This window comes from Eutrema salsugineum, unplaced genomic scaffold (assembly GCF_000478725.1).
Source record: "Eutrema salsugineum unplaced genomic scaffold, Eutsalg1_0 scaffold_1, whole genome shotgun sequence".
NCBI classification, from domain to species: domain Eukaryota; kingdom Viridiplantae; phylum Streptophyta; class Magnoliopsida; order Brassicales; family Brassicaceae; genus Eutrema; species Eutrema salsugineum.
The window spans coordinates 17,472,008-17,499,715 of record NW_006256909.1 but is presented as its reverse complement, the minus strand read 5'-3'; the positions used below and the strand labels follow the sequence as shown (position 1 = coordinate 17,499,715).

At 32.3% G+C, this 27,708-nt stretch overlaps 2 protein-coding genes and 1 long non-coding RNA gene across 11 annotated transcripts in view; all 3 read right to left on the bottom strand.

Annotated features, from left to right (window-relative positions):
• Window positions 1–5,386: 5,386 nt before the first annotated feature.
• On the bottom strand, window positions 5,387–7,154 carry LOC18030414. 5 transcript variants are annotated; one of them, XR_002897102.1, is made up of 5 exons: window positions 6,766–7,153; window positions 6,339–6,648; window positions 5,920–6,263; window positions 5,682–5,741; window positions 5,387–5,536 (listed from the first exon to the last, which is right to left on the bottom strand). It is a non-coding gene; the product is annotated as an uncharacterized LOC18030414 (long non-coding RNA). The 5 variants fall into 5 exon arrangements; XR_002897104.1 differs by having other exon boundaries at window positions 5,920–6,099; window positions 6,766–7,146; XR_002897103.1 differs by having other exon boundaries at window positions 5,694–5,741; window positions 5,920–6,648; window positions 6,766–7,154.
• An 806-nt stretch (window positions 7,155–7,960) lies between these two features.
• LOC18030413 lies at window positions 7,961–11,761 on the bottom strand. Of its 4 annotated transcripts, none has more exons than XM_024149543.1 (14): window positions 11,734–11,760; window positions 11,565–11,642; window positions 10,976–11,025; window positions 10,830–10,878; window positions 10,654–10,706; window positions 10,462–10,534; window positions 10,224–10,285; window positions 9,874–9,942; window positions 9,417–9,522; window positions 9,174–9,241; window positions 8,952–9,052; window positions 8,767–8,862; window positions 8,581–8,668; window positions 7,961–8,290 (listed from the first exon to the last, which is right to left on the bottom strand). In XM_024149543.1, exons 2-13 carry the CDS (start codon window positions 11,591–11,593, stop codon window positions 8,618–8,620), a joined length of 807 nt encoding a protein of 268 aa, XP_024005311.1. In that variant the 5' UTR covers window positions 11,594–11,642; window positions 11,734–11,760; the 3' UTR covers window positions 7,961–8,290; window positions 8,581–8,617. The 4 variants fall into 4 exon arrangements, with proteins under 4 accessions (XP_024005311.1, XP_024005309.1, XP_024005310.1 ...); XM_024149541.1 differs by having other exon boundaries at window positions 7,977–8,290; window positions 8,581–8,648; XM_024149542.1 differs by lacking the exon at window positions 10,976–11,025 and having other exon boundaries at window positions 7,977–8,290; window positions 8,581–8,648; window positions 10,830–10,883; window positions 11,734–11,761.
• Window positions 11,762–25,697: 13,936 nt separating this feature from the next.
• LOC112082202 overlaps window positions 25,698–27,708 on the bottom strand; it is a 3,821-nt gene continuing 1,810 nt past the window's right edge. For both annotated transcript variants that reach the window (XR_002896845.1, XR_002896843.1), the window contains exons 3-4: window positions 26,011–26,095; window positions 25,698–25,926 (exon numbers count right to left, since the gene is read on the bottom strand). The gene's annotated coding sequence lies outside the window, so the exon portion shown is untranslated. The remainder of the gene's footprint in view (window positions 25,927–26,010; window positions 26,096–27,708) is intronic.

Below are 27,708 nucleotides of genomic sequence, written 5' to 3'. Positions count from 1 at the left end.
ATGACTCTTTTATTAGAGCACTCATTGGCGTAGTGACATCGGCCTTGGCACTTGAAACACTTTACATCTCTAGATCGACTTGTGGAGGCTTCGGTTTTGCCTTTTCCTTCTTGTTGAGTCACGAACGGCTTGTTCTCAGGCTTTGGCACCGCGATTTGCTTTCCATTTCTCTGGTAATGGTTGAGCTTCTCCTCCTTTAGATAACTTGGCCTAGAAGTTGTAGATACGGCTCCATAGTTTGATTTTATCACCGGTTTCCTCTTAAGCTGTTGCTCGATAAGGATGGCCTTATGCAACATTTCCTCAACCTCCACGTAATGCTGCATCTCAAGCCGATCCTGTATATCTCGGTTTAAGCCACCTAGAAACCTTGACATTGTGGCCTCTCTATCTTCGGTGATATCAGCTCTCAACATAAGGGTTTCCATTTCTTGATAGTATTCTTCCACTGATCGGTTCCCTTGAGCCAATCTTCTGATTCTCTGATGCAATTCCCTATGATAATGGCTCGGCACAAACCTCTTCCTCATGATAGTTTTCATTTCCTGTCAACTCTCAACAGGGTATTCTCCATTTCGTCTTCTAGAAGTAACCAATTGATCCCACCAGCTTAAGGCGTAGTCGTAGAACTCGGTGGCCGCGACCCTTACTCGGTTAATCTCAGTGTAATGTTGACAGTTAAAGACCAATTCGATTTTCTTCTCCCATTCTAAGTAAGCGTCCGGATCATTTTTCCCATGAAACGAGGGAATTCGCAACTTGATTCCTCCTAGTCCGTCTTGGAGAGGTATAGGCTCGTCCCGGGCTCGTCTTTGGCGTCGGTGGTGGCTCCTAGAAGAGCTGCTATCTCGGCTGTAGTACGACTCAGCCGCTTCATCTCTTGGTGGTCTAAGTTGTTCTCTGGTTCTGTCAGGCGAATGCACGCGATTCCTTCTCCTTGTTTCTCGGTCAGTTTTTGCATCGGATTGGTGTTGCATCTCTTGCTTGAACACTTCAAACTGAGCAGCCATTAGTTCTTTCATTTTTGCGGTCATAGCCTCCATCAGAAGCTTGTTGTCTCGTTGTTGGCTTGTCTCTTCTTCTTCGATCATGGCTTTTCCTGAAAATTTTCACAAGCAAAGTCACTAGCGATTGGTTCTTTTTACAGAATCTCGATAGACACTTTAAGAGAATTTTAAAAGACGATCTCAAACGGATGCGAGTAGGAAGTTGATCGGTCAGTTTATAGTAAGACTAGTATGATCTAGATGTCTTGTGATGCAAACAATCAAGTTCTCAACAGATCTAGCCCAAGTGATCATAAAATACAGATTAGAACTCGAAAAGAACTTAGATTTGAATCGGTACAACCTGATACACAACGATCCAGTGATTAGAATGGTGCTCTGATACCACTTGATGTGATCCTGGTAAGGATCTGCCCTTGATCGTCACTCTAATGACTGGAACTTGATGAAATAGGCCTTGGAAACAATCGGAGATTGTTCAAGGAGTTTGGGGAATCGATAGGACACACACAAGAGTCGCGGAACACTCTTGACACGCCTACTTGAATCTTCTAAGTGATATAACACACACAAAGTCGATTCAAGGTGTTTGAAGGATATGACACACCAACAAACGTGATCTTAATCTTTAAAGAAAGAGTTTGAGAATAAAAGATAAGATGTTTTGATACAAAGGAGTTCAAGCGAATATAAAGAAGAAAGAAAGAAGAGATGAGTCTCACAAACATTAACTCAATCTCAGAAATAAACAAAGAACAAGCTGTCAAGTTTGAATTCGACTTAGACGCTCCACTTTATGAAACATCTTGGGCTTAGGCTTTGTGGACTTAGGCGAAATAGAGATCCATTCTTGCCTCATTAAAAACCTATCACTACAAGAAAAGATAGAGTTAGCAACGACTTTTTACAACGAATTATTGTCGTCGCAAATTAACGACGAATTAACGACGATTTGGCACACAATCGTCGTTAATTTGTTGCAAAAAAAATCGTTGTAAAACCGTCGCCATCTACGACGTTTTTACGACGATATTTTGTTTTTAGAAATTCATAATTTTAAAAAATAAATCGTCGTAAAATCGTTGCAATTTACGACGATTTTACGACGATTTATTTATTTTTTTTTTAAAATTTAAAAATTGTTTTTTTTTTAATTTTTAAAAAATTTGTTTTTTATTGAAAAAAAAATCAAATCGTCGTAAAATCGTCGTAAATTACAACGATTTTACGACGATTTTTTTTTTAATTTTTTTATTTTAAATTTTTTTTAAAAATTTTGTTTTAAATTTTTTTTATTAAAAAAAAAATCAAATCGTCGTAAAATCGTCGTAAATTACAACGATTTTACAACGATTTCATAAAATATACAAAGTCTCACATCGGTAGTTTTGGAAAATTTGTTCTAGTATATATATACCTACTCATAACTATTAAACAATCAGTGTATCACTATCATCAGAGTAACCACCGGCCACCACGGATCACCAACGGCGACCACCGGCGACCACCACCACGGCGACCACCACCAGCGACCACCGGTGACCACCACCGGCGACCACCGGCGACCACCAGCACCGGTGACCACCAGCGACCATCGGCGACCACCAGCGACCACCGGCGACCACCAGCGACCACCGGCGACCACCAGCGACCACCGGCGACCACCAGCGACCACCGGCGACCACCGGCGCAGGAAGAGCCACCGCCGCCGGAGGAGCCACCACCGCCGGAGGAGCTATCACCACCGGAGCCACCATTGCCGGAAAAATTTAAAAAAAAATAAAATAATCGTTGTAAAATCGTCGTAAAATAAATAAATAAAAATAATAAAAATAATAAAAATCGTTGTAAAATCGTTATAAAAATTAAAAAAAAATAATAAAAATCGTTGTAAAATCGTTGTAAAAAATTAAAATTAAAAATTAAAAAAATATTAAATATCGTTGTAAAATCGTCGTAAATTAGCGACGAATATAAATCGTCGCTAATTACAACGAATTTACGACGAAATTTGATTTACGACGATCGATTCACGACGATTTGATTTTCGTCGTAAAATCGATGCAAACACTCAATTACAACGAATTTATAACGAATATGGTCGTTGTAAATGATGTGTTTTCTTGTAGTGTATCTCAAGAAAACCCAATGGGACAAAACTTGAGATAGGGAAAAAGAGTACAAGCCTGGATCTCAAACCCACTTAGCCATCTTGGACTTGGATCACAATCAGGGTGCTTGTGATCGGCTCTTTTCCCTCCTGAATCGAGTCAAGGCCTTTGATGATAGCTCCAATGATTTGCTTGAGCTTATTAGTCCTTGATCGAGTCATTGGACCACTCGGAACGCTTAAAAGATCTTCCTGATCAGCTACAAGCTCTTGTTCCTCAGCTACTTGCTCTCCATCTTCTAATTCCAACTCCAAGTCTTTGTTGTTGCTTTCCAGAATCACACATCAGTTAGTGTTCCTACTTTTTCACTAATCTTAAAAATTCAGATTAATTACTGGGTAGACTTTTTAAATCCAGAGATTTGAGAAAGAGAGTTCCATATTAGAGGCAACAGCAAACCAGAATTAATCGGTTGGATAAAATGACCAAGTCCTCTAATGTAGAAGTGATTGTCGACCGAATGATTGATTACATGATTAGTATCAATGACAGCCATTACAAGACTGAGATAGCATTGGCCGAACAATTCGATCCAAGTAATCAATGGTTCATCCAGATAGCAAGCTAACCTCCCTTGCACTTATTTAATTTTTGTTTCGGCTGACATAACTCATACTGCAGATCATGAATAAAGTCTTTGAGCATGCAAGAGATCTGGTACATATTAAGGTGGCACATAATTTGATGCGTTTGATTGCTGAAGGATTTGGACAGGGCGATGACGATGCAGACAGCAAAACTAGATTATCAGCTGTATGTTTTTCGTTCCATTTGTGTTCGTTCTTCTTTTATGTGCAAAGAGATTGGTAGATCTAGTTTTTGTGCTATATGAACTCTTTTTTATTATTTAATTGAGTTGATATCGGAAATGGCAATCTTGAAATAGGATTGAGTAACTTTGTATCATATTGCTTACTTATGGATTTGTTTCGTTGGTTTAATTTCTGTGTTTTTTTGTATTGTGCTTATGAGTGTGCTTATCTTGATGCAGGTGGAATCAAATTTGCAGATTATCAGCGAGCCAAAGCTTCCAATCCCTGTTTCTTCAGGTTGGTTTTGTTATCTGACCTCTCCGCGTATCATATTTTCTTACTTTGGGATCTATTCTTCTTACTTTTGGATATAATATCCAGGTCATTTGTTGGGTGCTTGGAGAATACGGCACAGCTGACGGGAAGTATTCTGCGTCCTATATCAGTGGAAAGCTGTGTGATGTGGCAGATGCATATTCAAGAGATGAAACTGTTAAGGTACTTCCTCAGCATTCAAATATGATGCACTGAGAAAACCTTGGCATGCTTGCATGTTCTAGCGAATTGATTTTGTTTATGCACTAGGTTCTTGTAACACTCGACTTCCCTTTTAGTCTTTAGATCTGCACTCTTTTTTACTTTCATTTAGAAAACATTGTGGAAACTGAATTCCACGCAATAATAACTAACCCATTGCATGCTACAAGGAAAACGTTTACAGAAATCTCATCACAGAAGTATAAGATATTACCATGTTTAGTAATCAAATGGTAATCTAACAGGCACAGAAGTATAGGAGTTACAATATGTTCACAGAAGTATAAGATATTACCATGTTTACGTGAATAGCACCATGTTAAATAATTATATATCTGAAATCCTTTTCAGAAAAAAAAATAAAATAGAAAACATATAGAACCTACAATGAGCTTAACATAAAAGAGAGAAGCCATGTAATAATGTTGCATTCACGTAAAAAATTGTATCTATCTTCATCTTTCAAAAACAAATTAACATAATAAATTTGATCTAAACTGCAACTTGGAGCTTTGATTTGACCCTCAGATGTGAATCCACATGTTGGCACTTGCGTGGACACTATATTATTTGGAACGGTTGAAATTATACACTGAATCCCTGATTATAGTCGACAAAGGGATATGATATCCACATGTGCGCATTTGCGTGGACACTATATTATCTGCAACGGTTGAAATTATACACTGAATCCCTGATTATAGTTGACAAGGGGATATGATATCACATATGTGCATTTGCGTGGACACTATATTATTTGGAACTGTTGAAATGATACACTGAACCCCTGAGTATAGTCAACAAAGGGATATGATATCCACATGTGCGCGTTTGCGTGGACATACACTAAAATTACATAGACGATAAGAGGATGGGGTATCCATATATTCACATTTGTGTGGACATTATGTCCTTTGAAACTATTGAAATGATAAACTGAAAAACCGAAGATAGTTGACAAGAAGATGCGATATCCACATGTTCACATTTGTGTGGAGTATGTAGAGAAGTAACATAACTTCCTTTCCACAATGGATCCAATCAAGGCACCGTAAAGTGAGCCACTAGTCTGCACAAAATTTTTAAAATTCTTTAACCAACATTACTTCCTTTCCACAAGAAAGACCACAGTTCCTAAAAGGATTAGACAGTAACAAACAAAAATGCAGTAACCAACATGTTGAAGAACGAAGAAAGGTGAATCATATACTCACAATGATACCAACCTCCACTGAAGACAAGTTGTACCATGAAATTCCACTTAGCATAGGCGACTGTGCAAGAAGGAAAAGCAGAGTAATTAACACAATTGTAAACGGCTTAGACAATTGGACAAATACACATGCATAAACAAACAATAATGCAGGAGAAATTCAAGGGAACACAATGGCACTGCAACGCTTCAAGAGGAGGAAAGAGACTAGGGGCATTGTAAGGGACAAAATTATGTACCATCACGATCACCACCCATCCACAAAGAAACTGAATCACTGGGGCATTGTAAGGGACATGCTCATCAATCCCAATGTTTTTCATTCCAGCTCTCATTTCATCTTACGGCGTCAGAGGTGTTCTTCTAATCTCGTCCATACAATCAACCATAGAGACTCATCCATATAGCTAACTATATTCCTAAACAGAAGATACCAAAGCACATAAAGTGGTGTGGAATTCTCAGCTATGGCAGACGTGGAGCATATGTACAAGCTTCGTAATTAAACTAAACAAAAATAACTATCTTTACAGGAAAATGGCACATCTTCGTGTAATCAAACGTTCCAACGAGATTCATTGATCTGGAAAAGGAATAAGATCTGGAAAAAGAAGAATGAAATGAAGAAGGAGATCGGTGGTGTGAGAGCTTGACGCACCTGAAGAATCTCTGCTGGCCCCATCGGAGATAAGGTAAGGTGAAGTTATGGAGGCGTTTGTATCTCTACGGCGGAGGAGGAAATTCCATTGATTTGAGCCATTAATTGAAGAAAGTTGTGTTGCTTCTCTCTGTGCCCTTAAGGCAAGAAGAGATTACACCTTCGAGATTCGATTGATCTCCACAATTAAGACATGGGTTCCGGTTCGGAGCTGAAAATTCGATGTTTATGTCTAAAAAAGTTCCGGCTCCAATTTCTAAACCACCTCTGCGAGTGAAATGAAAGACTTTTCCATCGCCTACATAGATTCCTGTGAATTTGTAAAATCAGAAAATTCAGCGTTATTCATCTACCACTCCCAAAATATCCCAAATTTGAGATCTTGGATAACTTCAACAGCAAAAACCCAGAAATAACTAAGATCGACCTAGAGAAAGAGATGGAACCGTGATGGATGTACAAATAAGAACGGTATGAGTAGATCTCCTGCCTTGAGTTCGGAGATCTTGTTGGAGAAATATCCCATCTTCTAGTTAGAGCGAGAGAGGAAGAGAAGTAGAAAAGATACGGTTTTCTTATTTCCTCTCTTTCTTCCCAACTTTGATAAATCTGATTGTATTATAGAGTTTTGTGTTTTAAAGACTTTAACTAAACCATCAGGATCTGCAGCTGATCTTAGCTCCCCTTATGCATTTAAAGTTTGCTTTTATCCTAGAGATGGAAATCGTGTGGCTGATAAACTGGCAAAGGAAGCTTTTTCATTGTTGAATATGCATCCAAACTGTTTTCTATCACGCCTGATTGTGTTCTACCTTTAAATTGAGGAAGAAAAACAGAGTTGTAATTGAGTATGTTTTCATTTGGTTAATGGAAAGTTTGATGTTGAGGAAAAAAAAAAAAAACTAAAGCAAAAGATAAAAGTTGGACTCAAAATGGAAATGAAGTAAGATAAAATAACCGACAAAAAAAATCAAAAAGGGAGCAAAATAAGATAAGTCTATTTTAAAAAGTGTCTATTCTCTTGAAACTAATCATAATTGTCCATATCAGCATTTTTGTCATGTCACATTTGACGTGGAATAAACGTCATCATTAACATAAGCAAACTGTTTTTTGAACCAATCAAATTAAAACAAATCAGATTTTTTCATTAAACTACATTCTTATTTAATATATAAGATTTAATATACATAAATGTTATTTAAAAGTCAATTATAAAAAAAACTTTTTATTTATTTGAATGATTTAAAACTTAGATTAAATTCTACTAGTTAATTTTCTTTAAAATATATGATACGTTTTATCTTCATATTGATCGAAACTGATGATTTTCATATTGATCGAAACTGATGATGTATCACTTATATGAAGAGAATTAGCCATCTTTTATATATAAGATTAGATAAGATATAAGAAAATGGCTACAATTTTTAGTATCATAACAAAAATAACAAAATTCCGAGATCCGGCAATAATGAGAAAATGAATTGTTGGTATGAACAACAATCCAACACAAAAATCGATTAAACCGCAAAAATAATCTACATAGGAAAAAATGGTTACCCATTGGAACCGACCATGCTAAAATTAAATGGGGGATCACCACCTCATAACATCACCGATCATCACCGGTCGCTATGAGAAACCAAACCAATTATTGTACTCTGTAAATTTCTGTTTGGTTCAAACGTCAAATTAAACCAAACATCAAAAATCAAATTTTACTTCCTACGACCGAAAGTACTAATTTGGTGGATTTTTTTCCCCCCTTTTTTTAATCTTACACCAATGGAATCGTGATTTACACATTGCGTTAAAAAGGGTCCTATGGTTTTGTATCGTAGTACATATTGAGTAGTTTCTCTGTATATTCTCCAAACGTCAAGACGCCATTAGAGAGAGAGACATCTTCATGGTTTGTTACTTCCTTGGGAAATGTAAGCTTCTGATCCCTGATAAACCACAAAAACACATTTTTGTTATCAGTTTTTGTACAACATAATCAATGAGTTTTATCTACTTTTTTATAACTTAATCCAGATTTTAAGATGACTTTATTCAGCTAGAAAATTGTAAGGGTTCTTAGTGCATATTCCATTATTCCCTTTAATGATACTATTATCATATTATGTAAAGTCAATTATGTTCACTATTTTTTTTTTGTTTCACTAAGGTTTCAATGTCAAAATCTAGTAACTATAAGAAACTATCAATAAAAAGTTAGCTTAGTTCAGACTAATACCAGTCAGGTTGCATGAACAATGCAAATGTAGATCGCTCTAGACCACAAGCCTCATCTCCTTGTGGCGCCTGAACACGAAAACAAGAAACTATGGGTCGTTTTGGTGTCGAGATCCCAAACTTAATACAATACAAAAATATCCTAGAGTTGAGGCGAGTCATCTGCAAAGGCACGAAATATTATTACCCGTACACAATGAGGTGTAGCACAGAGATAACCTCTCGACAGAATCGCTGTTGTCTCGCCTATTTGGTATGCTATTTCATCTTCTCCATACACAACCTAATCATATGCAAAGGAAGCAATTTCTTAAGAACATTAATCATTATATATAAACGATGCAGAGTCATCAGGAAGGACCATTTGTGTACCTTAACGATCTGACCTGACCGTGTTTGAATGTATAAGCCAGAAGCAGGATCTGGGCAAGGTACTTCGACTGAATTTCTTGAAAATATTGCACGAGTAAGACCTGTGGATAAACGTAGAACGATACACTTAAACAGCTAATACAGAGAGAAAGATGAAAACCGTCTTTAAAAAGGAGGGAACTACACTCTAGTAAAAAGTAACAACTCAGGAAAGCAAGAGACCTGTGAGTGAACCATGGTCTGTATGCCATCCACACCAAGATGAGATGGAATCGTTGTCATCCGTTGTGCTGGATTGAAGACAATATGTCAATATATCAGACAATTAAGTACCTGATCTAGCCCAAATGCAATATCTACCTTTTAAAGAGGCATATATAACATGTCATGTGTACACAAGTATTTAACCACTAGGGACTAAACTCCAAAAGTAAATCAGCAGAGTCAAAGTACATCAAATTTTACCTATCCTGTGCAGGAAAATAGTAAAGCAGACGTCCTTTGTGACACCGAGAGCCAAGTAGTATCTTTTCAAGATTTTGCTTTTCATGTTGTTTTATACCCTTTGACACTGCAAATCATGGATTGTAAAGGGCTTCAGCAAAATAGACAATGACATAAAAATCCAACAATGAGCCTGGTTTCAGAGATTGTATCCACCCACCAATACTAAGTAAACTAATTAGTCTTCATTTTAAGAGTAATAATTGAATTTGGCTACTCTACAGACATAAACAACATGTATTCCGGAATATTAACTTAGTCACAATCTCTGGTTTCTGGATGATATTTCATTAGTGAGATAACGCTATACTATGCTCAATTCCAGACCTATCTTTGCAAGCAAAGCTTTCAATGTCTAAAGGATATCTATTCAAGGATGTTCAAAGATAGATTCAATAACGCCAACAAAATTAATTACCATATCGATCACAGTGGTAAGCTACCATCAGCCCAACTTCGAACATCAGTTTACCAAGAGCTTTGAAAGCTGTCATGTAAGAAAGTAACACTCAGTTCTTTGGAGGAAACTAGTTAACTAGAGAAAAAAATGTAAAGGAGAGAGCATCAACGAAAACAAGCTAAGGTTGCAAACGCAAGCAGATTTCATAAATTATCAAATTCATAGCACCGATCAATCGGAATCATGCTATCATTGATACATAAGAAATGTAACAATTCGTTCTCAAAGCTGAGACACCAAAAATTTATTACCAAATTAAAAAAAAAAAACCTAACGATATGCAAGTAAAGCAAGTATCACCTAGTTACCTCCTTCGAGTTCCGGCAAAGAATTTCCTGGCCATATGTTTGATCCACAATACCATGGATACCTACATGATAAATAGATGCGAAAAATTATGAAGATAGAAAAGAAGAAGTCTGTAACTTTTAATGCAGACCAGAACATATAGTTCATGTAAACATAACACCAAATACAAAGTAACTTACAATACTATAAAAGCCAAATATTTGGAAAACATAAACCATGAGTATCAGTGTTCTTTACCGCTGGATTTCAGATGAATTACTCGTGGGTACATCTTGTAGAGGATTAGCATAATAAGAACCCTTTAACATGTCTGCACAAACAAATACCCAGAGCAGGCCAAAGAAACTATCTTTAGCGAAATATTCGAAGTTCTTCTCAACGAGTAACTATGAAGCAACAGTGCGGCAATAAAACAGTCTATAAGCTCACCAATCTTCCCGGATTCAAGTTTCTCCTTACCATGACTCCAACCGAAATTATACCTAAGAAGTAACAACGAAAAAAGAGGAGGAGTTAAATATATATATATATATATATATATATAGAAAAGAAGAAATAAAGTATATAGATTAAACAAAAGAAAATTGCGAGATAGTATTATTCACCTGCTATGAGCATCTTCAAGCTCCCTCTTCACCTCTTCAGGAAGATTAGCTAACCTTTTACAGAGGAAACAAATCATTGAGAGCAAATTGAAAAAAATCTAATCTTTCATTGAATCAACCAAGCGACACAAACTCAAAAATTTTACCGAGGTGCAAGCTGAAGTAGATTCTGACGTAAATCAGAATACCCTGGAACCTAAAAAAAGAATCAAATTTGAACTTTTTGAACTCCTAATCAAACACAATTTGAGGTAAGAAATTATATAACCTTGACAACAAAAAACTGAACAAAAAACGATCTTTAACTGAATCAAATTTCAAATCATTTTAACTCCTAATCAAACACAATTTGAATGAAGTAAAGAATTACATAAAACTTGAAAACAAAAGAAATATAAACTGACGAAAATGCGACCTTTGATTGAATCAACATTGAAATCTTTTCAACTCCTAATCAAACACGTATTGAGGCAACAAATTACATAACCTTGACAAAAAATGACAGATAAAGTGAAGAAAATATGAACTTCAATAAAATCAAATTTGAAACCTTTTTTAACTCCTAATCAAACACAATTTGAGGTAACAAATTACATATCTTGACAGCAAAAGAAAGATAAACTGAAAAAAATACGATCTTTAACTGAATCAAAATTTGAAATCTGTATAACAGATTACATAACTCATAAGCTGAAGAAAATTACAATCTTTATGGTGTAAGAAGGTGATTCATACATCTTTAACGGAAATGATTCCAAGTCCATCAGGTCCGAATCCTTGTTCAACCCTCGCAGATAAATCTATGTTGCTCTCCTAATCGAAACAAACATAAGGATTTTTAGAAGACAAAAACCGAACACAGAGAAGCCAAATGATTTAGGTTCAAAAAGATAATTCACTTTACCTTGAGCTCCGAGTAAGATACGGTGACCGTTAGTGGCAGAGCCAGAAATTTTTTTTATTGGGTGCATATATGAGGCATCAGTTTTTAATAATTCACTGGGGCATATGACCCTAACAAACTCTATGTGGCTCCGCCACGCCACTGGTGACGGTACTAACCGTAGGAACGGTGGATTCCGACGAAAGAGACATATCGCGGTATGTAATCAGATCATCGTATATATTATAAGCAAAGTAAAATTTTGAATTAAAGCTCTTTCATTTAATTTCAGAGTGGTTAATTACCATTTATCCTTCTTTATATTTTTTAAAAATAAAATTTAATAAAAAATTATTAAAAATCGAAAATTAATAAAAGAATTATTAAAAATCGTAAACTAACAAAAAATATTAAAAATCGAAATTTAATAAAAAAAATTTAAATAAAAAATTATTAAAAATTGTAAATTAATAAAAAAATTATGATAAATCGGAATTTAATCAAAAAACATTTAAATTTTCAAAAATTATTAAAAATTGGAATATAATAAAAAAAACATTAAAATCATATCATATATACTATATGCAAAGTAAAAATTTTTGATATAAGCTCTCTTATTCAATTTAGGTGACTAATCATCATAGTAGTATATATTAAAAGCAAAGTGAATTTTAGATTTAACGATCTCTCATTCAATCTCAGCGTGGTCAATTATTTTTGTGTTCCTTACTAAAAGATTACTAATATCCTTTAATTGGTTAAAATTAAGTTTTATTTATAATTAACTATACCAAATTTTGTTACCATTAAGTTAATATTGGATATTTTAATGCTATAAAATTATATGGTTTTGTATATGAAAGTCCCAAGGCTCTCACTTTAGCCCTAATCTCCGATTAATAAGAACTTCTTCTTCAACCAGTGGTTTCTGTGTTTTGACGTTTGAGTTGTATTGCTTTATTAAAATTTTCGAATTAGGGTTTTTTTGTTTCAAAACTTTGGGTCTGTGTTCATGATGAATGAGGAGGATTGAGTACTTAAGCTTTGCGATTAATTTCCATCGATATTGCTCTATAAGTCTATGACCGATCGGATCCCATACTGTTTATGCTCCTCTATCTCAACTTTGTTTCTGTTTTTGGAATGTGTCTGGTTTATCCAAAAATAATTTTGCTTCGGACTTGAGATTCTGTTTGGATTTCATGTTTAGGGTTTATTCATCTCAGTTAAATTTTGAGGAATCAAAGTGATGCTAATCATACTGATTTAGCGTTGTAAATTGTGATGTCCAGTTATAGTGAAGAATATATTCACAAGCATAAAATCGTAGCAAAACAAAACAAAATATTCACAAGCATAAAAGAGACCATATTGAACGAGTTTCTACTGATCTCTCTATAAGCCAAGTCAAACTGATCGCTCTGCTTCTTCACTCTAATTATAGTAAAAGCTGAAGAAATCGTTGGAATAAAGATTTCGATGAGCCCATGACTCTTGCTCCAACCAGACTTTCTTGGTCGTGCGAAATACATGGTTATTCAAGGTGAACCAGGATCATGCATAATATGCATGGAATATAAATGCGAAATTATTGATTAAATTTAAACAAAATTAGACCAATCAGGGTTTTAAAATTATATTGTAGACTGTTATTGGTAAAATCTTGAAGTCATGCTAATTTAGGAATATTAGTAATGAGACTTTCAGTGAGACTTTTGTTACAACATTTTTTTAAAACGGATCAAGGTATTTATGTGGTTGATTTTAGGATTAGATAATGGAATGTAGGAGGGTCTTGAAATGGACATTTGCATATGGATACTACCTTGCTCATCATGAACATGCAAAGACACAACTTTTTCGAGTATTTGCAAGGGGAAGCTCGAGCTGGTTTGGAGAGGCTTCATCATTGTGCAGAGATGTAGTTGGAACAGTTTGTCTCCGGAACTAATGAACCATCCAAAAGTTTCAATGATTTCATTTGACTAATGTAACCAAACCTACTTCGAAAAACACGTGAAAGCTTTGGAGAATGGTCTTGCTGATGTGGAACACAATGAGAGCACAAATCAACAACAGACCTAGATCTTCTTTCAAATGACAAAGGTTGACAAGGGTCTAAGAAAGATCCAAGTGGTAAGTGAGAGATCTTTCAGCTTCAGATTTATATTATTGGTGCAAAAAACCGTATGGTTTATTGCAAGTGGTATTTTCCAAATTAAGGATCATACCAAGTATTCGGTTTACAATTCGGAGGGACATGTGCAAAATTGTAAGGTTATAGTATTGAGAAGCTATTGGTTAAGATAAATAAAGAATATATTTTTTTCCCTTAAAAAAACCTATAGCATCACTCCACTAATTAAAAGATTTTTACTTCTTTCAACGCCTTATAGAAAAAATAATCTCATTATGTAAATATCAATAACAGAGTACATTGGTAAAGTTTTAAAAACCAGAAAATAGTCAAGATAATACCAGTAGGTACCTTACATAACGATCAAAGAGAAAGTGAGTAACTCCTATGAGAGAGTCATCTCATTAAGTATAATTGTTTAAGAATCTAATATTTTTTAAGAAAATAATTGGAAGAATATATGTCTCAAATAATAAATAATTTATTATGAGAAGATTATTCTTTCAACGAAATATAAGAAGTGAATACAGTTCTAATTTTTATGATTAAAAATTAAAACATGTTTTAATTGTTTGATTTATATATAATTTTGGGATTATTTTTAGGCAATAAAGAATAACAACTTTAAGAGTGACTTTGTTTCAGCTTCCAAACTATATTTCATCTTCGGTTTAAGAGGAGAGTTCATATTAGAATACTCGGATAATATGTGTCTATGTTATCTTTGTGCTTCACTCCGCAAGATTTTTTGAAACTTTTCGTTTATACAAAGATAGTCAAGCCTATAAAAGATGTGAAAATATAGAAAACTTCCAAACTTCCAAAAATAAATAGTAGAAAAAATACGAAGAAGGAATAAAATTAAAATAAGAAGAAAAACACAAAGAAAAAATCTGTTTATTTAATATTTTATGTAGAAGAATAAGAAATTGGAAAATACAGACTTATAAAGAACAATAGGAAGAAAAAAAAATCCAAAGAACACGACGAAAAGAAATTGAAAGAAAAGATGATGTTCCCGCCCGCGCAACGCGATTTTGAGCAAGACTTTCGAATAAATTAACGATTTTGAGTAAGTATTTTCAATGAAACATTTCCGCCCGCACAAGGTGCGGGCTAAACACCTAGTTACGAGGAAAGGAGCGAGAACCGGCGACACGCCGGAGATTTTGGGGATTTGGAAGCAATTGACACAAGTCATGACAACTAGTTAAGTTGTTGATGTGCCTTGAGCCTTGGCTTTGTTATTTTTCACTTTTCAGATAGGCTTTTTGATTATCTATATTTTAATTGGGCTTTTGCATAGTTGAATTTTTTTTTCTTAAAACGTCTGAATTAAAAAAAAACACAATTTAACTAAACAAACGATGAAAACTAGAAACTCTCTTAGTCTAATGGTTCTAAATTATTTTTTGCTTCTACATTAGGAATAAATATTAACTAGGTGGGGATCCGCGCCAAGCGCAGACATGCGATGTATACAAAACTGATTACAAAATTTGTAGAAATCAAACATTGGTAAGTATAACTTTGAGAAACTTTTCCTTGTTTCATGTCATGTGAAGAAGTTCTGTTTGAGGGAATGATCCATTGACAACACATCGATAAGAAGATCCTCATCAGAAATATTATTATCTTCATAGCTAAAAAAAATATTTATATTTATCAATAACACGAATAATCCAATAGGCGGCACATCAAGAAAAAGATTCTGATCAGAAATATCATCATCTTCCACTTCATCTACTATGTATTGGTTTTTTTCTCAGACTTCTTCTTCTGATTTATTTTTTTCTTAATTAGATTTTTTAGTAGCTATTATCTAAAATAGATCAATAATTTTTTAAAAATTATTCTTCTCATCAAATTTTATTTCGATTCTGAAGTTAGTTATTTCATTCGCTAAAAATCAAATATATTATACGATCACATCAAAAAGTATCAAGAGTTTCAATTACTTATTTCTCTCATAATATACTTATTGTTTTGAAATAAAATGTTTTCTGCCAACATTATTAATAAGACACCAAAATGCTTAATGTTCATCAGCAACAACAAAATTTATTGCTTATATGAAATTTTTTTACACACACTCAATCCCTATCTTCATCTACATATGATTGTATGTAGTGTTTCTCATATGTGGTCGTTTCATCAACAAATGAAATTTATATTGGTCGATAATTTAATAAATAATATTTTGTTGTCTCAAACATTGTATTTACAAACGACTAGCTCTTCCCATTTCGCCAGAATTGTCTCTCATTCTTATCGGTTCTTATATTTCTCCTAAGTAAGCACAAAATCACTTATTAAAATTGTAGATCTAAATTTGAAAACAATAATGCATTAAAAATATTATTATTATTATATAGACTACAATACAGTTTTTTATTATATATAAACTATTATTCAATATATGTTAACCCCGATTAAAAATATCTAAGAATAAAGAATCGTTAAATTATGTTCTTTCTCACTTTTTTTCTTTTCTCTATCGTCTTCCACTTCTTTTTTCTTATGATATTTGCCTTCTCTAACTTCTTATTTTTCTTTTTATTTTTTTTTTCTTCATCTTTTCCCCGTTGTATTCTTCTGCTTCATTTTTTTTTTAATTTTTTTTTCATAGAAATTAACTTCTTCATCATTTACGTATAGAAGGTTCTTTTTTTTTTTATATATATTTCTTCTGCTTAGTTCTCCTTATTCATTATTGTTGTCTTCTTCATATTCTATGACTTCTTTATGGTTTTAATTTTCTTTGTCTCATTCTTCATCTTTACCTTCTTCAACTTCCTATTTTTCATCTTCTGGCCTTCTTTATATTTTCTTCATCCGTGTTTATTTTTTCCTTGTCTTATCCTTCTTACAAATCGTGTTTATCCAATTTTCTTCTATGTCTACTTCGCCTTTTTCTACTTCAACATCTTCGTCTCATATGTCGTCTTATTACTTTTCTGGTTTTTAAAATTTGTTTTTTCTTCGTCATAACATGTTTTCCACCTTCTTCTTCACCTATTTTGGATTCTTCTTTTTTTATTCCTCTTCTATATCTTTCAAATTTACTTATTCCTCCTCTTTGTCTTCTCCAGCTTATTATTCTTCCGGGTTCTCTGCTTCCTTTTCCTTCATTGTCTTCTTCTTCTGATTTGTAACCTTTGCCTTCACCTTCCGATCTTTCTTTTACTTCATCATCTTCGACGTCTTCTTTATCTTCCTTCATTGTCTTCTTCTTTTCTTACGATTGTGTTTTTTGGTCTTAGAGTTTTTATTTGTCCTCTTATACCGTTTTATATTCTTCTAATTCTCTCCCTCTCTCTTCTTCTTCATGATCATCTTTGTCTTTCCCATCTTTTTATCCTTCCATGTTTTTATTCTTCCATTCGACAAATAAATTAGATTTTATTCTTCCATTCGACAAATAAATTAGATTTTATTCTTCCATTATACAAATCAATTAGCTTTTCCATCCGAACATCAACCATCTTTACAATTCCAAACAAACTTAGAAAGTAATTCTGAATAATGGAGATATATAATCTTCGTTTACACACGATTACACTCCAGCCAAGAAAAAAAATTGCTCGGTCGATTCTGACTATCCAAATATATATGTATAGTCAGAAAACAAAACCAGCATTTAAGGAAGATAGTAGAATAGAACATGAAAACCCTAAAAAAAATTAAAGCAAATTAGCCGCATCAAAGAAAAGGAACCACATGCGATTACACATGTAACATTAAAACAACTAAATGGACCTTCACTATGCTTTTCTTCTTCTTCAGCTTCATGAAAGGTAAATGTAGCCGGAGAAGTGACAAAAACCAAGGACTATTTCGTAGATACATGTGTTTCACATACTTACTAATACTTACATAATTCGCTAATTACCCCCTCACCCTGTTTGTTTGATCATTTGTCATCTTCATTCAGATGATCCATTTGAATGAATCATTTGGATGATTCATCTGAATGATGTTTGTTTGTATTTTGGGTTGTTCATTTGAATGATTCATCTAAATGAAGTTTTGTTTGTTTGTTCACTTTAATATAAATGTACATCTTCATCTAGATGAGTTTAACATAATATGACTAAAATACCCATGTTTTCTATTTTAATTTTACTGTTATTCATAATAATTTTAGATATGATCTAAATAATATTTACAACTAAATAAATTTCAATTTACAGCTAAATATTATTTTTGACATCTATAAATTTACAATTTCATGAAATTTAATATTTTTAATAAGAAATCTCATCATATAATTGATAAAAAACAGCATAAATACAAAATTTAATACATTATTCATAACAAACCATCTAAAACTAGATTTAGACCCGTGCTGTGCACGGGATTTTTTTTTTTAAAGATTTCAAGTTTGGAGAGCATATACAATTCAAATTTTTATTTGTGTGTATGTTAATAGTTAGGTTATAAGAACAATTTTATATATCTGTCGCATTACTTGAATGTATATTAACTTGGTATGGTTTTGGTTATTTATAATTGATGATGATATTATTTAAATTTTCAATGTTATCTACATGATATAAACATATATAGTATTAGACGAATATATATATACATATATCTATCGTAATGAGCAAACAACTATAGAGAATAATGAAAGCAATGTATCTTATTAATAAATCCTGAATTTGACATAAGTTCATAGAATTCAAACGTTGACTACTTCACTTGGTCACCTTTGTAGCTAAACGACATGAATAGTTGAACCTCCAACCATAATTAATAGGTGAATATGATATATGAGATTAGTCTTTAATCTCAATGTCATTGTTTTCCGTCTTCTTGGATTTGAAGTACCTAAATAATTATATACAGATATGTTATTACTGGCATTTAGAAAAATATCAAATATTTATATAGTACTTACTTATCTTTGAACTTGTCAACTTCAACAATATGGGGATCAAAATGAAACCTTGACATCCCTCTTGCATCAGAAACAGTCAATGTCCCTAAAACATATATTTTAGGTATAGTTAATATTTGATCTAACCATAATAACTACTGTTATCATGATTAAATGTTAATAACTTAGTTAGAAACAAACCATTGTTGTAAGCTATACGCCAGTCTGTCAATACACATGTTATATTAGAACCACAGGCAGACCACCATTGTGATTGGAAATCATCAGCCAAGTTACCATAAGCAACACAACTAATTTCAACATTCCTACAATTTATTAACAAAATATATTGTTATCTTAATAACATACAATTAAATGGGTAACGATTCAAATACTTACTTGAGATTTCTCAGCGTAAATCGTAGTCGACTATTGTATCTACAAAAATCACAATCTAGTCCGTAATCCTTAATCCTTGTAAGTCGTTCAACATGGACAACAACACCAAGTAGATTTAATATCACATAAAGTATCAAAAATGTTTAAAAGATTCTAAATTGAAATTCAATGATAATTATATAAGACAAATATGAAATACCAATAGGATACTTATGATCAATAGTCCCATCCAAAATATCCTCAAACTCTGAGAAAGACATAAATTGAGTATTGGTGGGGATTTCATATAGCCTTTTGACAGTAGTATTCTGAAGTAGAAAAATCTTCCATTTATGATGAGTTGTTTTCTGAAACCAAAATGAATCATTTACAACAAAATCATGTAGAGTATTCCACTGTTCTTCTTGCAAAGCTTGATCATAATACGAAACCAACACAGGATTAGTCATCGAAGCTTGAATCTTGCATCCCTGAAAAGTTCAGTATCAATATATTAAGATGTTTATGAAAAATAATACTACTATGAAGTAAATAATAATAACTTACTTCTTCATCCACCAGAATAAATTCCAAACCTTCAATTCCTTGTGGACCAAGAGTTTCCCATTTTTTTAAAACCAATATTTTGATTTTCCAGTCCGATCTCCATGAATGCGAATCAGAAACTCGGTGATAGAGTTCCATGGTGAAAGGGTACGATGTGGTATCTAGGTTTTAGAAAACTGCAAAATCCAAAATATATAGGAGGCTTTAGGTTTATAGTAATACAGTTAGATTAATATGTCTAATGGAAACCGAATATCTCGCATGGATATTTTCTAAGATCAGGAAACTATATTTATAGTTTCAAATTTAGAAACTAAATATCCATTAATAAATTCATATATTATTTTTGATTATATCTAAGTGATTTTTTATTTATTGATGATATGATAGTACTATTTATATAGAAGTACAGCGTTATATATAAACTGTGTAATATATTGTTTAAGTTGGTTGCATGTTAAGGATTGGTAATACATGTCTATTTAAAATTTTTACTACTCATTAGCGAATAAAAAAGCAAAATATATGATTAACAAATAATGCAAAAAAATTAATATCCAAATAATACACTTTATTGAAATCAAATTAAATATGGTAGGAAGAGAAACAAAGTGTTTATTAAAACAAACTTAGGAGAACACCACTCATAACAAAATATAAAATAGAATATAAAATATAAGATAGCATAACATAAGTCCTAATCCTTTCTTCCTTGAGAACTTGAAGCACTCACGTATACTTCCGTTATCTTCTTTGCAAGCCTGAAAAGAATATTTTTCATGTAATAGTCAGTAAAAAAATCATAATCTAAAACTATTGAATGTTAATAACGTTTATTACTTGATCCCAAAGTTTTTGACTTCATCCAATGGCGGGGCAATAGCAAAAAGTGAAAGCGATCCCTATTTGTAATTTTCAATTGTCATTTCATCTAATATATAAATAAGATAAGGTCAAGTTTTGAATGTGTATAAGATTGTCTTATAAATATGAAAATCATATAAACCCACCAATGTTTTTCTTAACCAACCAATCAGTTAAGACACAAATAGCAAATGGACTCTTCCCTACACGACTTTTGCATTTTCCTTCTATCTCGTAAGCCAAGTCATCATGTGCAACACAGTTAAGAGTACAATTCCTACACATTATAATTATTATGATTATATTGTATCTCAAATAATGATATAAAAACATGAAACCATTATATTACTTACTCCAGATCTTTAATTCGGAATTTCAGTGTTGGAACACTTTTGTCATCGGGATAAACAACTGTTACCATATTTTCGACTTGATCCAGAACACCAATCAAATCTGGATTAAAAAATATTATAGTACAACAACTGATCAATATTACACAATCAATCATACAATACTATAATCGATAACACTAACATAGTTAAATACATAATTAATAAAGATAAATGTTAATACTTACCAACTGGGTAGAAGTGGCTGTAAGGCTTATTGTAAACACGACTGAAATCAACAAAACGAAGGAAAGGATCTCCAGTCAAAGGTCGGATGGAACTGACCTTAGTTTCACCATCTAAAATTATTTGCTTAACGTGTCTTGTAGTCCGTTCTTCCCACTTAGAAGGAATTAGTTTGAATTTGGATAACTGCACCCAATTTCCTTCTTTCAAAACGTATTCGAAATAGGATAGATTGAGGTTACCAACGTAGGCAGAAATTCTGCAACCCTGTTAGGGTAATTGATATAAAACATTAGTAGCAAAACGATATGAAGTACTAATAATATAAAACATTGATAGAGATGAGTGTCAAATTTACATTCTCATCAACCAATATGAAATTCATCACACGAAGACCGTCAGCATCAAAGGCCCCCCATCTCTTTAAAATCTTCACCTTAATTGTCCAACCATCCTCCCAAGATTGTAACTCATGCACCATTTGGTATTCACGCATTTTGTTTGATTTTCCGATTAAAGATGAATAAAATGGTTTGCAGCAAAGGTTTATATATGAGTATGTTAGTAAATCAAGGATATGACGTCCCAAAATTATTTGCGTATATAAGAAGAATTGCAAAAAAAATTTGCAACAGTCAGTGATTTTAGGAATATGTATCTTGTTAGTTATATCTTAGATGGCATAAATAATGATTATCTATATTGTTTAAGAATATTTTCATAGTTTGGTTGAAGTTGTTACGATACATTTAACAGATTATAGAATTAAATATTAACGTATATTTTGTGCAACTTTAAATAAGTAATATGACAAATATATGGAAGTCGTATTCGTAATCTTTTTTAAAAATGATTTGTTACGTATATATTCATTATATGTGTTATCTCGCGTAACTAAGGAAAGATGATTATAGAATATGCAATCAAATATTAACAATGATTAATTTAAGGAATGCTGAACCCTAAACATAAAGTTTCTAATAATATTACTATCATATCTAAATTCTTCTGGAAATTTAGTCATTATATTTTCCAAATCCTGAAATATAAGGAGACAAAGAATTGGAGATATAGCAAGTAAGAACAAATAAGAACAAATATCTCCATTAATTATTTAGCAAAATAATTTAATATAAATCTATTATTAACTAACTTATTAATTATTTTGTGGTTACATCGTTATTACAAAGTTGTTAATAAAGTAAATTTATAAATGAACGATTGTATTCGATTTATAAGATCATTTAGTTCGTATAAATTGTAATCTTTTGCAAATTATAATAATTATGATCACATAAAATATATTTAAGATAGTTAAAATAAAAAAAAAAAGTAATTGTTCAGAGTGTAACTTCAAAGAAATCCGAGAAATTAAACATAAGTCTTAACATTCAACAAAGAAGGAGGACATCACTCCTTTTGATTACTGACATGAAATTAAAGATAGTTAAGAAAGACATGAAATTAAAGATAGTTAAGAAAGAGAAGTTCAGGATTTGATGAAATCAAATTACACATCTCTTGTTCCAGAAGATGAATGACTATGGGCCGAATCCCTTAGCTTTTGCCAAATCCTGAACAAATACATAAAATAAAAATAAGTAAGGATAACTAAAATAAATTTAAAATTGAAAATGTGATTATTAAGGTAAGGAAAAATATTACTTGGCACAGAGATCGTTTACTTCATCAATATCTGGATGAACCAAGAAACGTGAGAGCTTTCCTTCTTCAAAATCAGTGATCGTAATTTCATCTATATAAAAAAGGAAATTATAAGGAATAAAACAATTTGATTAAAAAATAAATTATCAAAGAAAAAATAAATACATAACTAGATTTTACCCCGTGCATTCGCACGGAAAATTTTTTAAATCAAAATTTATAATGTTATTTATGTTTTTTTATAGATATAATTTTTTAATAAATGACGAAGATTTATTTTTGTGTTTAGATATAATTTATTTTTTAATTTTTTCTACTATATTATGACCATGATCATAAAAAAATAATTCTAACCTGAACATTCTATTAATCGAAAAAAGATCGTTATTATAAAAAACTGTAGTTACTAAACATAATTCTAACCCGATCATTTTAACTCACTCTATCTATTAATCCAAAAAAACTGTAGTTACTAAACCATAATTCTAACACGTCCATCATATTATTATATAATATAATTATTTACTAATTTGAAATAATATTTATCTTAATATCTTGCATGTTTTGAATATAAGATTGCAATTATATAAAAAAAACTAATCCACCCAATCAAATTACCATATAATATTAATATTTATTAGTTTTCAATATGTGAAATTTTACTCTGATTGAATATGATTAAAAAATACAATAATGTATTCTTTTAATCATATTTGTTTTTCTAAAAATATTATTTAAATTTTCAAATGTTAAATTAAATCTGATCTATAATTAAAGAAGTATAAAATAATTTAAATTAATATCATTTTTAGAATTAAATTTAATTACAAAAATAGTTTGAATTTTAAATTAAGTATGACCTATATTTAAGGAAATCTTTAGTTATCTAAATTCATATCTAATTTTCGGATTTTTTTATATAAAAAAAAAATATGTTTTTAAATAATATTACAATAATTTAGGATAATTTTAAAACTGTTTCTCAAAATATTTTTTAAAAAAATTTGGGAGTGTTTGGAAGCAAGTACTAAATGTGCTTCTGTTTTAATATAATAGATGGCTACTTACTCTCATTTTTCTTAACAACCCAATCAGTCAATACACATATGGAATATGGTCCTTTAAGTAATTCGCAATTTGATTTATATCATAAGCCAAATCACCATGTGCGACACAGTTCATTGTGTTACCCCTAGAGATAAAGAAAAATTCTTGCTAAATAGAAATTTCTATAATCATAAAATCAAATAAAAAATAGTAGAAGACATTACTCTATATCACTGATACGAAAATGTAGGGTTGGAACACTGTTCTCATCATTGAAATCGAATTCAACATTGCCAATCTCCTTATCAAAAATACCCATCAAATCTGAATAAAAACCCAATAATCAATGCATGTCTATATAACATAACTTTATTTTATTTTGTTGTGAATATATGATAAACAAAAAGAGACGTATGCATTTTATACAAAAACAGAATATTATTAAAAGGAAACATACCGATCGGGTAGTAGTGAGAAGGACGGTTGTAAACACCTGGAAAATCAACGATTTTGATGAAAAGATCCTGGCTCAAAGGTCTGATATAATTCACCTTTGAACTCTGATTGAGAATGATCTTGTAAGCATGATTTGTGGTTCTTTCATTCCAACCGGAGTTAACCAAGCGAAACTGTGAAAGTCGAAGCCAAGAACCTTCTTGGAAAACCCTTTTGTAGAAAGATAGTTTGAAGTCGTTAACCATAGCAGCAACTCGAGATCCCTAGCAAATTTTAATATTTAGTTAAATAAGCAACAATTAACAACCACAAAATAATTGAATTCTGTGTACAATAACGAATCTTACCATTTCATCAACCAAGATGAAATACATTCCTTCATGGCCTTCTGAATCAACCGTATCCCATCTCTTGAGAACCTTCACTTTGATTGTCTGTTTGAACTCCTCCCATGGTGTGAGATCTTTAACCATTGAATAGTCGGCCATTTTTTATGCAGAGATATTAATGCTTTTTTTAGGTTTTCTCTATGTTAAGGATGAAGTTATTATCCAACAGAGGTACGCTATATATATAGAAGATGTAGTAAATTTATTGAGTAAGGTCGCGATGGTTGGAATAATTTTAATTGCAATAAATACAAAAATGGAATATTTCTTTTGTTAAAAAAAGGAATAAGTTAACCGAATCTAGTTCAATCGGTGTAAGAGGTTGTCAGTAGATGTATCAGTTTATATTCAGAAAGAAGAAAAAGGAAGTTACAGATGTAACGATACAAACATATTTTTATCAAATACAATTAATATTTATGCAAAGATACAGAGGCTATATTAATCCCTTTATATAATTAAATTTCAATATTAATAAGTTGTGTAACATTTAATTTTCATAAAAATTAAGAAACTATATATACTTTCATATCGAGATGAATATTTTATATATTACAAAATTAAATTGAGTATAAGTTGGTTTAGTAACCAAAATGTATATAAATCAAAGTGAATTTTATGGGACGTGAATCTATACATGCAAAAATATTTCCAACGAAAATAGCAATAAATGAAAAGCTGAAATCAGATATCGATCAAATCAAGTCAATATTGTCACCTTGCATGCACATGTCCTAAAATTATGTATTCAACAATAATCCAACTACCAAACGATATGAAATTAATTGGTTACATTTACAATAAATTAAATATTTGACAAAAACATGCATTATTATTATATTATGAATACAATTTTGCCAAAGAACATAACCGTCTATATATAGTTTTATTAAACATTTAAAATGTAAATTTCAGATTATTGAGTTCATATTTATAAATCATGTATTAAAAAGTAAATTTCAGATTATTGAGTTCATATAAATATTGACAACAAAATCATAATGAAAAGCATTTTTGTTACATCATAAACTCAATAGTAAATTCAATAAAAAGCAAAGTTCAAACATCCCATAAGTAAATTCATGTCAGATACAAAGAAAGAAAGACATTTATAAAAAAGTAAATAATAAACATATTGAAATCTCAAATATGATTTTCGATCAGTTTCTAGGCTTCACGGAAGATGGACTTGCCTCATCATCATTACAACCCAAATTAATGACATTTGTAGGTTTATTCTGGATATTCCAAAACCTGCAAATAAATCAATTATTGTAAGTAAACATATCAAACCAAATATTTGATTATATTTAAAATAAGGTGCATATAATAGTTTACCTTCTAACCAAAGTTTTGGCTCGTGGACAATCAAGATGAAACTCGATTCTAGAAATCCCTCCTCTAGACCGAATATAGTATTCAGCTATGACAATAATATAAATGTTATTTCATAGATATCACAATAAAGATATCAATAATGTAATTTCTAATAACCTTCTCTTTGTTTAACAGACCAGTCGGTTAACATAACAACAAATGGTAACTGATTTTCACTGAAATAAGAGGTATTCAAAGGAGTCTACTAAGAAGAGAACCGTTATCATGAGCAGATACCAGTCAAGCACACTTCAAGAGATCATAGATCACATGGAGAACACTTTTCATCAGCCAGACTCACTGACCCTGCCCATGAGAGTCGATCTTGCGTGTAATGCTCTCGAACAATTATTGAAATATGAAACTGTAGATATAGAAAAGAAACAGCAAAAGTATGAAAATGGATATAAAGCGTTGGCTGAGCTTCAAACTACAAAAATGCTTCAGGACGACGCCAACATTGAAGCGAAGCTAAGAAAAGCAGAAATTATGATTCGAAAGATGAACAAGGGCAAAACCCATCACCATATAGCTAATGCTAGTGATGTACTCAAACTGGAAGGAAGCTTATTCGTTAGAGAATCAATTAATGCTGCAGAAAGGGCAGCAAAAATGTATATTCGAGAAAAAGGTAATGGAAATGCCGAATTTGAAGCCAAAATTCTCAAGCTCGCTAACAGCATCTATTGGTGCATGTCCTGCATAACTTTTAGGGATTACAAGGAGAATACCGACCCCGATCACACAGCAACAATCGTAACTACAGCAACATTGTCTCCGATCACTCTTGGCTTAACGTATATTAAGCCAACAAGCCTAAACCTCTTACGAGAAATGTGGAATTATGTTTACATTACATTGTCTACACCAGGAGGAGCTGCATACGAACTCTATACCAATGATTGGTGGTGGTTTCTTCTTGAATCTCTGAATAACTAGTATTTGGACTATGTTGCTTTTATCTTCCTGAATCTCCAGTACTTGTATTTGATCAGTTTTTGTCTTCTCTTTATGTTCCTAAACTATTTGGAAGGCACTGTGTATTGAACTTGTTATCGTTGGGCCGCTGTATCGCCTATATTGTGCCTGATGTTGGTCGGTTTGTTGCATGAAACGCCACTGCCTGGGTTAAGCACCGACCGCTGCTCCTCGATGCTTGCCTCGGTGCTACAGAACATGGTCCACCTGGGTTAAGCACCGGCCAGGTGTGTGCCGATGTTGTCCTCGGTGTAGGATTACATGGCTTCCGTCAGAGATTACACCGGCCACATTATCTCGATGTTGGCCTCGGTGCTGGACAACACGGCTTCCGTCTGGGATTACACCGGCCACATTATCTCGATGTTGGCCTCGGTGCTGGACACATTTTAGAGAAAGTGTCCACACCGAGGTGTCCTTGACCGGTGCTGGACCCGGTGTTAACCTGATCGGATCCAAACCCTTAGCACCCTCGCTTGTTCACTTCTTTTTGCACCACTTCTCCTTGGATAAACTTGGATGCAACTCCTTAACACTCAATGGAACTGAGAACACTTAACAGACACCTCACAAACATCCTAAAAACATGAAAAGAATACATTAAAAAGACTTATATACAGAATATAGACTTGGAGTGTCTCCCATGAGCACTTTGATTAAAGTCTCTAACTTGACTTTGAT

What these genes read in the sequence shown, in the direction of transcription:
- LOC18030413 (XM_024149541.1), bottom strand. Translation starts at nt 11,593, where the DNA reads ATGGACTTGGAATCATTTCCGTTAAAGAT. An exon ending in AATTCATCTGAAATCCAGCG is followed by an intron (nt 10,286 to 10,461) that starts GTAAAGAACACT and finishes TTTATCATGTAG; the next exon opens with GTATCCATGGTATTGTGGAT. An exon ending in AGACCATGGTTCACTCACAG is followed by an intron (nt 9,053 to 9,173) that starts GTCTCTTGCTTT and finishes GTTTATCCACAG; the next exon opens with GTCTTACTCGTGCAATATTT.